Source organism: Monodelphis domestica, chromosome 4 (genome assembly GCF_027887165.1).
Source record: "Monodelphis domestica isolate mMonDom1 chromosome 4, mMonDom1.pri, whole genome shotgun sequence".
Lineage (NCBI taxonomy): Eukaryota > Metazoa > Chordata > Mammalia > Didelphimorphia > Didelphidae > Monodelphis > Monodelphis domestica.
The window spans coordinates 88,922,670-88,937,377 of NC_077230.1; the positions used below are offsets into that span (position 1 = coordinate 88,922,670).

Consider the following 14,708-nt stretch of genomic DNA (forward strand, 5'->3'; position numbering starts at 1 on the left):
TTGCTTTGTGGTATTCTTTATTTAAAAATTGTGAGTTAACTACAGCTGTAGTGTTCTCATTTCTTACCGTTTTGATGGTATAACAAACTGGGGAAAATGTTAGCATAATTTCAAGAAGGTATAAAAAAAAAACCAACCCAAACACACATATACACACACACTCACACGCACACACATCATTATTATCTAAACACATTTTAAAGTGGTGAGAAAAGCTCTGAATGCACTAAATCAAATGAGAAAACCCTTTCTTATAATGAATTGTGGCAATACTGTGGCTATGAAAACAGATGTTCTTTTATCTGTTTTTAAAAAAAGAAATTAAAAACACTCTGGCAATTTGAACCTAGCAGCAAAGAGCAAAGCAGATAAAAAGTTCTTTAAAACATAAAACATAAAATAATATGAGACGTTAAACTAGGTAATATCAAACATCCTAAAGTTGATAACTGTGTAGAATTGCACAAATTGTCGGATTGTACATTGAGAAATGGTTTAAGGAACTGTTAAGAACTACCTTTTTCCCCTGACATTTTAAATTGCTACACATTACAAACAGTGGAAAAAGAAAAAAATGTATATATACATATGTATGTATACATACATATAGAGATATTTGGAATGCTATACACACAACAAAATGTATTTTGCACATCAGCTCAAGGCCTCTGTTATTAGCCTCGAACAAGAAACAGCTAAGTGCTAGCTAGGACTGTGAAAGAAAGTAAAAAGCTTTATTTAGGATCATACATAAATGCAAAGTCTGAATGGATTTATCAGACCGGAGGAGAAATCACAGGGTCTGGGGGACAGGTTTTGTTGCACATTCAAGATGAAAAACATTGTGGAACACAAAGGGTAAACAAGCTTCTTTGGAAAGTGTTTGGAATAAAAGAATAATTCAATTCTACGACTACTTTTGAAGGTGATTCCAAAGTACATGATGGTCTATAGCTAAGTCATCAGTTGAAATCTGTTTCTAAGTGGCCGAATAAATAATAATATTGATAAAAGAAGACTACCTTTTTTTACCAAACTGATTTTCACACTATCCAGTGCAAAAATCTTTACTTATATGTGCTCTACCGATAACCTGCTAATAGCACGTATCAGAGTCCAGATCTATGAAGAGATTTATTAGCAAGGGTTTCCCCCCTCCCTTAGGTGATTATGCTTATTTCCTGCACAGATGTCTAACACTATTAGAGCCTTGCAAGGAAAGGGAAGACTTTTTTTTTCACTTGGTTAGGATGGAAGGACAGAGGCTGTGTTTTTCCTAGTACATTGGGGAACTTTCTAAAGGGATTGCAACAAACCAGTTACTGACTAATCTCAGACCTAAATAGAGCAGATTCCAAGTTTATATCCAAGGTAACTTGGAGGGGGAGTGGAGAGAAATTAAAGGCCCAAGTTACAGTAGCACACTTGAAAATAAAATCTACCTCTTAAATCTAGAAGGGCTTTGTTGGCTCCAAAATAGAGGGATGCATTGGAAGACCAGAAAGTGTCCTGGTGTCACGGAGCAAGGCAAAGAAACCTCAGAAAGCCACAAAGAACTTAGAAGCCATATCAGCTGCTGTGGTCTTGGTCAGGACCCAGGCTACAAACTGAGTTGTCATAAAAGGTCTCAAAGATGGGATTTAGATAAATATTTTTTGCTCTTTCCTCCCCACCAAAATTGGTCAAAACATGATTCCAGAGGACCAGTGATAAAAGCATGCTGCCCACCTCCTGGCAGAATAATGATGGGCTTGGAGTCCAAAGTGAGACACCCAGGGTGTCTCCAAAGTCTTAGATCTTATAGCTTAAAACTGCACCAAGACTTTGGGGACATCCTGTATATTTTTGGGACATGGCCAATGTGGGACTTTGTTTTCTTTGACTCTGTATAATGATTATAAGGTATTTTTTGTTTTTTGTTTTGCTGTTTTTGTTGTTTGAGGGGGAAGTGGGAAAGAGAAAGCAAAGATTTTGATTAATCAAAAAAATAAAGTTAAATAAAAAAGCAAATTGATCAGGCAAATGATTAGATGGCTTTTCTACTCTAAAACTAGCCACTCTAGCATCTTGGGGTGCCTGCTAATTCAGATTAATGCCCATAAATAAAGCTGAGAGGTATCAACTGATCGTGCTGAAGAAATCAACCCTCAATGGCCTAAATATATAATCTGTCACACTAAGTTGGTTTTAATATTTTGGTTTTTGGTTTTTCCTGAACTTTACAGAAATAGTCTATATGATGGGATTTGGAAAAGGCTCTTTCTTTATAGCCTTGTGTTACTCTTCCTCTTCTTCCTCCCCTTCTCCTTCTCCTTCCCCTTCTTTCCCCATGGTTTCCACAATTAGCTCAGCAGTGCAGGTAGCTTCTCCCAGGCTGTTGACTGCTTTGCAGGTATACTTGGCATCATCATCCCCACAAACATCAGCAATAATTAAAGAGCAGTTCCCATCTTCATCGTAGTCTATCTGGAAATGACGAGATTCTCTGATGGACTGATCATCTTTGAACCAGACAACCTCAGGGTCTGGGTACCCTGCAGAACAGACAGGAAAGAATAAAGGTTGCAGGAAGCATTTCTCCAAATGTATTTTCAAGCCAACACCAGATAAATTCCATTAATAAGAGGGCAGGGAGCAAAAATATTCTATTTGACTTTAGAAAACATTGAGGTCCTTAGGTTTCAATGGAAATGTCTATGAGAAAAGCTCAAATCAAAAAGAGAAGCTAGAAGAAGGTGGCATACTCTGCCTCATTCCAATCTGGGGATGGTCAACACCAACACTCAGGATGAAGTTTCACCCATTTACACACACAAATAGTTTGTAATCTTTTTCAAAACTCCATAGGATGGCCAGCATCACAAATCTACAGCTGAAACATATCTTAGAAGCTATTTTTGCTACCCACTCCCCCAATTTTACAGTTGGGAAAACTGAGGCTCAGGGATTTGTTCAAGGCCACACAGATAGTACAAGTCAGAAGGGGCCCCTGAGTTACACACTAATTTGGTAGTAAGAGTGAACAGGTAAGTTGATAATGTCAACAGAGAGGTAATGGTAAGAAAAAAACAAGTTATCTGGGTGGTTAAATGGATGGAAATTCTGGGCCTGGTGTCAGGAAGTTTTCAGTCACTTTTCAATCATGTCCAACTCTCTGTGACCCCATTTGGGTTCTTCTTGGCAAAGATACTGAAATGGTTTGCTACTCCCTTCACCAGCTCATTTACATGAGAAAATGAGGCAAACAGGGCAAGTGACTTATCCAGGGTCACACAGCTAGTAAGTTCTTGAGGCTAGATTTAAACTTAGGAAGATGAGTTTTCCTGATACTAGACCCAAAGCTCTATCCAATATGCCATCTAGTTGATCTCAGATCAGGAAGACTGATACTTAGTTTAAGTCTAAACTCAGACATTTTACTAGTTATGTGAACCTGGGCAAGTCACTTAAATGCTTTCTGCCTTAGTTTACTCATCAGCAATAGTATAGTCATTGAGAAGATAAAATGAAATGTTTATAAGGTGTTTTGAAAACTTGAAGGTGCTATCTAAATGTTAGCTATTGCTCTTAGTTGTTTCAATAATCCACTGATGGGAACTGAAAATTGACTATCAAGGTTGATCTTGGATTATGCTAAGTATATTCCTAAAAAGTCTTATGTAAAAGAAACACTTGGGGCAGCTAAGTGGCACAGTAGATAATGCGCCACACGTGGAGTCAGGAAAACCTGGGTTCAAATCTGCCTCAGACACTTCATAGCTGTGTGACCCTGGGCAAATCACTTAATCCCATTAGCATGGCCCTAGCTCTTGTCTTAAGAGTTGCTACTCAGAAAGTAAGAATTTAAAAAATAAAGAAATATTTGTCTACTGTGACAGAGGCTGGCACTAAAGAAAAAGTGCCAGGCTGAAGAGTGTGTGAAATTGATCACCTCAATGGGGGAGGGGCAGAAGGGGGGAAATCTATAAACCCCCTCTCCTCTCTCTGAGCCAACCCTAGACATCAACTGTCTCCCCTGAACCCCGCTTTGAGGAGGGGGGCTCTCCTCTCTTCTCTCTCTCAATACTGAAAGACTGAACTCGAATACAAATTAAGCATTTGTATAATACACTACCAAGTTAGGTTTCCATTGATTTCCATTTTAATTTGGAAGATACTTTCTTGCATAAATATTTCTGGCTCCAATGCAGAATAAAAATCACATTTAAGGACTTAAAAATCCTAACATTCATTCCAAGGAGCATTCTGTCCTTGTTTATCAGTTCAGAGTCTGTGCTTGAATTCTCCTACACACAACCCCTACCCTACCAGGAGGCACATTTAATGCATAATCACTTACGTAAAAACATTTTTTAAAGAATCACCAGGGTGGGAGGGAGTCTAGACCTGTGATTTGTTTTATTTGGAGAACTCTCACATTTGAACCCAAGATCTCTGGTCTCTGGGTTTGGTTCTCATGTACAAGTATCTCTTCTGACACATTCTGGCTGTGTGACCTTGGGCAAGTCATTTGACTTCTTAAAAGTTGGGCATTCCCTGTACCAATGAAATCCCAGGTCTAGTGTCCATCCCTATATTCTGCATAGACATAGATGTACACACAGGCTGAATATAAGTTCCCTGAAGGAAGAGACCATTTTCATCTTTCTATCTCCAGGTCCAAGCACAAGTATCTGGTAGAGAGGAAATGCCTTAAAAATGCTTGATTGATTGATTTGTGAAGGACATAGGTTTTCTTGACCCTGGAACCATTTAAACACATTTTGAACCCACTCTGGCCTATGAAAATGATCCTACAAATGATGGCACTTGTCTCTTTTTAGTGACCCACTACAAGGGGTGTGACTAGTTCTCCTGAAGGCACCTCTCCTGAATTTAGCTTTTGGTACTTTCTGCTCTCTTTTAGGGGGCATGATAGATACAGGACTGGACCTGGAGTCAGGAATCTGAGTTCAAATCTTGTCTCTGACCTCTGTAAGCTGGGACAAGTCACTTAACCTTTGTTTCCTCACCTGTAAAATGGGGGAAGTAGGTGCCCAGTGGACAGAGTGCCTGGCCTGGATGACTCATCTTCCTGAATTCAAATCTGGCCTCAACATTTATTAGCTGTGTGACTCTGAGCAAGCCACTTAACTGCCTCCGTTTCCTCATCTGTCAAATGTTCTGGGGAAGGAAATGGCAAACCACTCTAGTATCTCTGCCATGAGAACTCTAAATGGGATCCTGAAGAGTCAGACATGACTGAACAATAACAAAACGGAGATAACATGGCACCCACCTCCCAAGGCTGTTGTGAGGATCAAATGAGATCAAATGTGTAAAGTGCGGTGTAAATGGCAGCTCCGGTTATTTTTACATGGCCTTCCCCCATATCTAAAACGGGGTCCTCCTTCCTTGGGCCTCAGAGAAGAGGCAGCTCAAGTCCTACCTCCCACCAGAAACCTGTCTTGATTCTCGCAGCCCACTGTGGCCTCCCCAGCCACAGAGCCGTGTACTTGACACTGCTCCCTGCATTCGTCTTTGCTTGCTTTATGGTTACTCTGCATACGCTCGTGTACGGACCTCGGAAGGGTTGGGACGACCTCAGTTGCTGGTGCCTAGCACAGCGCCAGGCACACAGCAGGCAGTCAGTAAATCCTTACTGACCTTTAAACTCCAGGGAAATCCATGGCAGAGGTGAGGGGGATGATTTCCCAAGCGGCCCAGAGCCAACATAACATCCGACTATTGTTTGGAAGGGATGTAGAACATGACTGAGTGCGTGCCAAGGAAAGGCTCCTGGCCACTTACCTTCGATCTTGCAGTCAAACCTGGCGGCACTTCCCTCCACCACCTCTATGTCAAGAATGGTCTTTGTGAAATAGGGTTTCACGTGGGGCTTCTCCTCAGCCACCGCCTCCAGGAAAGCTTGGGAGACATCTTCTGTGGGGAAGCAAGGGGCAATGAATGGGGTGCCTGGGGAGAGATTTCACGGCTACCCTGCCTATCCCCTTCGGCCCGCCTGGGGCCCTAACCCGCAGTTTTTAAAAAAGATCCTTGATGAACAAAAGCCCAAACGGAGACAACGGAGCCACTGGCAGGCTTGCCCCTTGGGCCTTGTGGGCATGCTGCCAAAGGACTCCTGGAAGATGCCCAAATCGGGGACACGGACTGCCTTACGCCTCCCTGCCTCCCTCCCACTGTTCATGCCAACGCATTAAAAAAGAAATTCCCTTTTTAAAGGAGAGGCATCTGCTTCGTGCTTTTTGTGCAGCTGGCATTCTTTTGGGAGAGAGATATCAGACCTGGAGGTGGGATCCTTGGCAGCTGTATTTCCTATTGTTTCAAGGGATACTCTGTGAGCAGGAACAGTCCCAGGGCATTTTAGATAGACAATTTGTTCCCCTAATTTGGCAGCTCAGCTTCCCCTCTGACCCTCATACAAGAGGAGCCAAGTCCTAGCTGCATTTGAAACTTTTCAGTACTTTTCATTCTCTTTCCTCCCTATAGATATGGATTTAAGGTTTCATTAGGAAAAACAAGCAAAACTCACGTTATTATAGCATTTTAAAGTTCGCGAAACCTTCTTGCAATTCTAAGAGATACCTAATACGTTGCTTTTTTTAAAAAACCATTTACCTTCTGTCTTAGTATCAGTTCTCAGTTAGAAAAGCAGCAAAGGCTAGACAATTGGGTTTAAGTGACTTGTCCAGGGTCACACAGCTAGGCAGTCTGAGGCCACATTTTAACTCAGGTCCTCTCGATTCCAGACTTGGTGCTCTATCCACTGTGTCACCTACCGGCCCCCCAAAACAAGTTCCCTCATTTCTCATATCAAGTTAAATGAGTTTTTGAGTGTTACATGGCCGGTAAGTATTATAACTGGGCCTTGAACCCTTAGCTAGGTCTTTTTTTTTTATCCTTACCTTTCCTCTTAGAATCAATATTGTGTATTGGTTCTAAGCCAGAAGACTGGTAAGGCCTAGGCCAGCGGTTCTCAACCTCTCAATTTGTAGCCATGAGGATACATAATGCATACCAGGTATTTACATTACAAATCATAACTGTAGCAAAATGACAGTTTTGAAGTCGCCACCAAAATAAATTTTTGGTTTGGGATCACTGCAACATGAGGAACTGTATTGTGGGGTCATGGCATTAGAAAGGTGGAGAACCACTGGCCTAGGCAATGGGGGTTAAATGACTTGCCCAAGGTCACACAGCTAGGCAGTGTCTGAGGCCAAATTTGAGCCCAGAACCTCCCATCTCTGGGCCTGGCTCTCAAATCCACTGAACCACCCAGCTGCCCACCCCCTAAACTAGGTCTTAAAGAATGAAGTAGATACAGGTTTTGTGATTGGGAAGATTTGCATTTGAATCCCTCCTCAAATATTTACTAGCTCTTAGTCTCAGCTTTCTCATTTGTAAAATAGGTAGGGAGGTTTTTATAAGGATTAAATGAGATAACCTCTATAAAAAGTGCTTTGCCATTATAAATGATGAGGAGGAAGAGGATTCCAGGCCCAGGGATTCTTACCCCAAAGGCATCAAACTTACAGCTGGCAGCTTGTTGTCTCAAACCAGATTAAAATGTATTTAGGCACTGTTTTTTAAAATTAAGTAAAAATTCAATACACCAAAGATAATGCCGAGGGGTGAATTTCTAAGTCTAATGATACAAGTCTGTTACTGTAGTTTCTCTCAGCCCTTCTCTGCTCCTCAAGCGAATTCTAGGTACAGATGAATCCCTTAGAGGGCTGGGAGCATGGCATAAGACAGAATCCACAGACCCGCTCTGCCCGTCATATTAGCTACAGGTGAGGTTCTGGGAATAAGGGCCAGCCGGCCTCAGATGAATTTCTCTCCAGGGCAAAGCCACCCGTCAGTTTGGTGCCTCCCAGATAAAGAGGCAAACTGGATCTAAGCTCACATGAAACGGAAAGAAGCTCCTGCTCCGGAGACCTGAAAAACAGTCATTCTGCGCCCTCTTTTCTCCCCCTCCCAAGAGGGACAAGAACCGTATCATACTCAATTTCATCATCACTGTCGTTACCACCAGCAGTGGCACGGCATAGTGGATAGAGAACCCGATAGAAAGTCAGGAAGACCCGGCTTCTGTCCTGCCCCAGACTCATTCTGGCTGTATGACTCTGGGCAAGTGCCCCAACGTCCCAGGCCCTTGGGCCAGGTGCTGATCTGCAATGGCAGCAGCGGGCCCTTCCCTGGGAGAGCTCTTTACCAATGAAATTCAAGGACTGATCAAATAAGAGACTAACCATAATCATAGACACGAAGTGCTTAAAAGACTGCGAAATGCTCAGGAGCAATGACCCCCCGAAAAAGCATTTGTGAGAAAGTCACGGCAAAAGGTAGCAGTGGTTCTTCGTGGTCCTCATGTCCTTCTGGCGCTCACATTTTTAAAACACTCTCCGATTTCATTACTGGACTCGGGGTCAGGAAGCCCGGCAGCATCTCAACATGTCCAAATGCCTTCCTTCCTACTGCGCAGAGGACAAGTCCCAACATTCTCTCTTTCTCCGGGCTCTCCCCACTGCCCCCTCAGGAACACCTTGTCCCCACCGACTCCGCCAAGAATACAGTGTTTTTGTGAGAGTCTTACCTTCTGTTTCTAGCTTGTCTGCATTTAGAGGGCTGGTTGGGGAGCCTGTAGAGGACTTTCTGCCACTGAGCCCTGAGATCATTGCCATAGAGGACAGTCTTCCTATTGCTCTCACAGCATTGCCCGTTTTCTGGAAAAATAGACACACAGGGCCAGGCTCAGAAAGGCTTCCTTGAATTCAGCCCAGCTGCAGCAGGAGGGCCAAAGAGAAAGAGTCCAGAAGGAATGAGCGTCGTCCCTGAGAAAAGTCCCACAGGCTGCTCCTGCTAGAGAAGTGAGCCAAACCCTGCACTGCTCAGTACTATCAGCATGTCAGAAGATGTTCAGAGAATGGAATGGGGCCCTCGAGCTGACTTGGTGCGTTAATGTGACTAAACAAGGTCAACATGAGACAAAAACTCTTTTCAAACTGTGCTTCAACTCCCATAAAAGGGATAGTTTATATAAAGCAACTGCAAGCATAGACAGCTACAAAGACTTATTGCTAACAGGACCTGGACGGGGCTAGCTCTCAAAATGCAGCTCTAGCAATAGGCTTGTGATTGGCTGAGGGCTCTGTTGCTATAGAAATGAAGGGATCGGGGTAGAAAAGATAAGATGCTGCGAGACCTTGGGCAAATCACTTCAAATGACTGCCCGGGCCTCAGTTCCTTTGTCAAGAAAGGGGGAACTTTATAATAAACCATCTCTTGGCCTTTTTTACTTCTACTATGTGATTCTCTGGTTCTTTGAAAATTTAAAAACAACAAATGCTTTAATACTTAGTTCCTTCTTCCATAACTGTTCTTTACAGTGTACACCCCCCATTATGAATTTACGAAACACTTCCTAGATTTGGCTTACAGCTAAGTAATCCGTGGGGGAGTGGGCAGCCCACTCCCTCAGAAGTCAAAAGGGGGAGAAATGGAGAGAACTGAAGGGATGAGGACAGCAAGTAGTTAATTGTGGGAACTTGTGACTCAATTCTGGAGCCAGCCCAGTCCCCTTTCTATTCAGTTATGCGTCCTTTCCCATTTCTGACTTTATTCAGCTGTGAAAACTGGATGAAAACCTTTTTGCATTGTTTGAAGCTATCCTTGCGTGGCTGGAAAGCTGGAGCACCTCTCCCTGCTGTGTAGAGAGAGATCTCTAACTAAGTTATGCTGACCAGAAACCCAGTCAGATCCAGTGACTGATGCAAGGGGTTTTCTTAACAATTGTACATCTCAAGCAACCGAAATGTGTCATCTGAACTCTGGCCCTGTATTGCTCAGCCATTGTTTCCCCGTTCCTTTAATTGCTGACACATACTCGAGGGAGGAGTGGGACCCCTCTTTTTCTGAATCCAGAGAGCTGTGCCCCTTCACTCTCCCTCTCCCAACTTGGAAAGTTCCCTATTTCTTCCTCCAATTAGAAATCAGATTGTGGAATCTTGCATTTTCTTTTCATTAATTGGTCTTATTTGATTAATTATCTTTAATATATAAAAGTCTCTCTCCCCCTGTATTGAAAAGTCCAGTCCTAAGCTGAGGAAGGTGCCTTGACTCAGCATGTTGGGCAACTGTCACGCACTGCTTAATAACTGAGAGGCCTGGAAGCTTGAACTTTTGTTCCTTAGTCAGTTCACCTTTCACCAGCCACATCCCTCAGTGGAATCCAGCCTTGAGCCAAACAAGAATCACTTGGCAAAACAAACTAACACACTGGCCACCTCTGACAACATATATCCCATCTTGCAGCTCTGGCCATCATTTTTTCGCCAAGAAAAATCAGACTTCACCATGAGTGTTCTGGAATTAAGAGCAGTCACTGCATTGATCAGAATTCTGATGCCATTCAATAAGGCTTTCTTTACATTATTGGGGCCACTGCGTAGACTAGAGATTCTTACCTAGGACCCCATGATTTCAGGTCTGGAAACTTGGATGGGGAAAAACATAGACCTTTATTTTCCTATAACTAAAATGTAGAATTTTCTTTGTTTTTTTAAAAACATCCTAAAAAGGGGTCATAGATTTTTCCAGACTGCCAAAGGAATCCATGACACAAAGAAAGTCAAGAACTGGTGTAGCTTGTTCTGATTTTGCTTACTTTGCAGCTATTCACCCAAGCCTTCCCTGGCTTTTGTTTTTCTAACTCTTGATGTTCTGTATATATTGCCATGTCTTCTAGTACAGTAGTATTCTTTTTTCCTAGCTAGTCCCTATGTAATCTGTAAAGTCTCAGTAAAGTCACGTCTATCTAGTTTAATGTTGTTGGGGTTTGTTTTTTTCATTAGGAACATTTTTTTCTTTTCGAAAGGCAGCAGGCATTTGCTCTTCTGAACATTCTGGCCTTCACCCTAGACTCTCTGTAGCTGAAATTGGCCTCAATATATAATTCTTGCTAAGAATGGTGCCAGGCAGTAAGATGGTATAATAGATAGAGCGCCAAGCTTGGAATCCAGAAGACTCAACTTCTTGAATTCAAATCTGGCCTCAGATACTTATTAGCTGTGTGACTCTGAGCAAGTGGCTTAACCCTGTTTGCTTCAGTCTCATTGGCAAATTGAGCTAGAGGAGAAATGGTAAACCACTCCAGTATCTTTGCCAAAAACCCCCCCAAACACCCCTCCCACAAAAACCCAAAAGGGGTCACAGAGAGTTGGACATATATGAAAAACAACAAGGATGGTACCATCCCATAATTCCAAAGTACACTTTCTCTGTACAATCAGTCCAAGTAGAGTTTAGAATTTTACAGAAAGTATTTTTGTGAAGAAATTGCCAAGGATATGTACCATTTTCCTCTCTTGACTCCCAGCTTCCAATTAGAATCCCAGACATTTGTATGAATGATTTCAAGTGAAGGAAATAGGTCCAGGACAACAACATACATGATGACTATAATAATGTAAATCAAAATAACACTAAAACACAGCTAAACCCAGATTAATTACAATGACCAGTTTTGGTCCCAGAGAACAGAGGAGAATTCAACATGTAATGATTAAGAACTTACCATGTGAAAGGTCAGGACCAAGGAGACTTTGGTTCAAATCCTACCTCTGACACATAGTGGCAAGACCTTCTACAGTTTACTACCACTCTATGTTTTTTTTTTTTAAATGGGTCTTTATTGATATCTTTTTTTAATTATCTAAATTTCTACCTGTATCTCTCCCCTTTCCCTCCTAGACCACTCTACCTTCTCAGCTTTCTTTCTTATCATTCTCTTCCACATAGTATATTTTTCTGCCTATTAATCTTCATCCAGGTGAGAACCTCCCTGCTTCAGGATTTTTCACATCAGAGCCTTTGATCCTGTATTTGTAATTCTACATAGGACTATCCCCTTTAGCAATAAATCTATGTTTTTATGACCCTGAATCTTCTCTGATACTTATCTTCTCCTCTGCTTTCCCACATTCTGGGATCTCAAATATCACTTTGTACTTCTCATATATTATTTTGCATTTACTTACTGCATATAAGCCATATCCCTTAGGTAGACCTCAGGCCCAGTAAAGTCAAAGATTTTATCGTAACTTCCTATTATCCTTAGTGGCTGACATAATAGATATTGCAGAATATCTACTTAATGTTTGTAGATTTGGTGATAAATTCAGTTATGCATCTCCTTTTAACCCATTTTACATTGAGCAATTCTGGCATATTCATTATGGTATAGAAATGCAGTCCAATAAAATATTTAGAATTTTGAATAATTAAAAGGCTTGTCTAATTTATTGAGAAGTCAAGATAAGGTGAATATGTTAAAGTATATACATGGAAATGAATCCATTTGTAAATGGGCTAGCCCATCTACACACAGCCAGACAAGAGCTAACCAGGGGTAAAGAGTAGTTTGATTCAAGGCTTAAATAATGAGGTTAATTTTTTCATTGTATAAGAAAACTAGATAATTTATTTTTATTTATTTATTTTTTAAGACCTTTACCTTCTGTCTTGGAATCGATACTTGTGTATTGGTTCCAAGGCAGAAGAGTGGTAAGGGTTAGGCAATGGGGGTTAAGTGACTTGCCCAGGGTCACACAGCTAAGAAGTGTCTGAGGTCAAATTTGAATCTAAGACCTCCCATCTCTGGTCCTGGCTCTCAATTCACTGAGCCACCCAGCTGCCCCTGAAAACTAGATAATTTAAAAGGCAATTAAGTTAATGAAATAAAACTTCAGAGTCTGAGTGGATTTGGATCATTGTCTTAAATTAAATATATACTTTTATGGTAAAATTTAACAGAAGCTCATGATTTCATGTACTAGCGCATTTTACACATATCTAAAAGCTTGTATTTGTTAATGATTATTAAAAAGGGGGCAAAAAAGAAAGAAAGGGACACATGGGAGAAAGATAGTGAAGGAAGAATTGATAGGATTTGGTGAATGAATGCAGGAACAAGGGAGCAGGAAAAGTCAAATGTAGCTGTGAAATTTGAAGTCTGGATGCCAGGTAACCAATTATCTCTGCTTACTACTCATCCCCACATTAGTTACCCAGCCAGACACTTATTTGCCATCATTATTAATGTCAAGTCTACCTGCTAGGTGCTTCTCAAGGTTCAATCTCACCAGGGCAAAAGGGATTAAAAATCACAAAATCTTAGAGGTCAAAGGGTTCTCAGAGGTCAGTTAGTCCAAACAGTTCCTGAAAAAGAATTCTTTCTATTCCTTTCCCAAGATATGTGGTCAACCAGCTTCAGCTTGAAGAGCTCTAATGAAGAACCCACCATCTTCCAAGGCATCTCATTCCTTTTCTGGATAACTCTATTGTCTGGTTGCCTCTTTAGACCCATTATTTTTAGTTGTAGGTACTGGAGGTCTTCAATATCTCTAGCTTACATTATTTGTTGCTTTCTTTCCTTTTTTGAAAATCAAGACAGCTGTCTTTTTTCACTCCAAATACCTCCTCCTATTCTCACACATCCAAAGAAAGAACTGTGGGAATAGAAACACAGAAGAAAAACAACTGCTTGATCACATGAGTTGATGGGGATAGGATTGGGGATGTTGACTCTAAGTGATCATCCTAGTGCAAATATCAATAATATGAAAATAAGTCTTGATCAATGGCACATGTAAAACCCACTGAAATTGGCTACGGGAAGGTGTGGGGGAGGGGAGGGAAAGAACATGAATTGTGTAACCATGGAAAAATTTTCTTAATCAATAAAAAAAAAGAAATTTGCATTCCAAAAAAATACCTATGTTAACTTTATTATACAATACTGTGCACTCTCCCCTTGCTCTTGTCCCTTGGGCAGGTGCTCCTGCCTTTCTCTCTCTCTCACACACACACACAAACCTCTCTTAAAAAAAAAAAACCCTCCTAGTGAAAGCTGAAGAACAGATATGCAGAAAGACTTCCATCTCTGTATCTCTGTCAGCACCTGATGGAGACCGCTGGCTCTTACAGAGGAGACCTTTGCCCTACTCTGCTCATTCACCTGCGTCCCCACTGTCTGCCTGTGCATGTTGCTCATCCTCTCCTTCAGATCTGGCCAGATCCCCATGCAGCTGGCCTTGGTCCTACATATTCCTTTTTCTCCTCTCCCCAGCCACCACGTGTCCTTAAACCATGTGCCAGCCTCCTCTCTCCACAGGCACACGACTTCCTTCTTGCCTCCCTTTATTGTCTAAAGGCAAATTCACATTACAAAAAATTGCTTTATGTAGATATACGGAAAAATTGAGGCCGAACAAAAATAATTTGCCCAAAGTCATATAATTGGTTAATGGCACAGCAGAGCAGAATGTCTGACTTCTATATATCAATGCACTTCCCGTGTGAGAACACTCTTTCCTAATTACTATTTGCATGGACTTTGGAATTCCCAAATACTCAAGCATGTGGTATCCAGTTACTTGATTTGTATTAGATAGCTGGCCTGTGGATCCTGCTGCTATCGCCTGTGACCTGAGTGATTTGGAAGAATGAAGTCACTAATAAATGTTTATTGACTGACTGACAGAACTAAAACTACTAAGATGGGATGCAGATTTTGGGGAGGAAGATGATTATCATGCTATTTGATGATTATAGATAATCTACAGATTATAGCTGATATAGATGATTATCTAAATCTTGTACTTTAAAGCAGAAGTATTTTTTATGTTTAAAACATTTTATTTACA

At 41.4% G+C, this 14,708-nt stretch overlaps 1 protein-coding gene across 15 annotated transcripts in view; it reads right to left on the reverse strand.

Annotated features, from left to right (window-relative positions):
- The window catches only part of MYLK (myosin light chain kinase), a 475,306-nt gene continuing 460,598 nt past the window's right edge, over positions 1-14,708 (reverse strand). For 14 of the 15 annotated variants that reach the window (XM_056793546.1, XM_007493805.3, XM_056793547.1 and 11 more), the window contains 3 exons: positions 8,600-8,729; positions 5,791-5,922; positions 1-2,534 (listed from right to left, as the gene is read on the reverse strand). In XM_056793546.1, coding sequence (XP_056649524.1) covers positions 2,278-2,534; positions 5,791-5,922; positions 8,600-8,729 — 519 coding nt within the window. In that variant the 3' untranslated portion in view covers positions 1-2,277. The remainder of the gene's footprint in view (positions 2,535-5,790; positions 5,923-8,599; positions 8,730-14,708) is intronic. The other variant, XM_016433505.2, reaches the window with a different exon arrangement.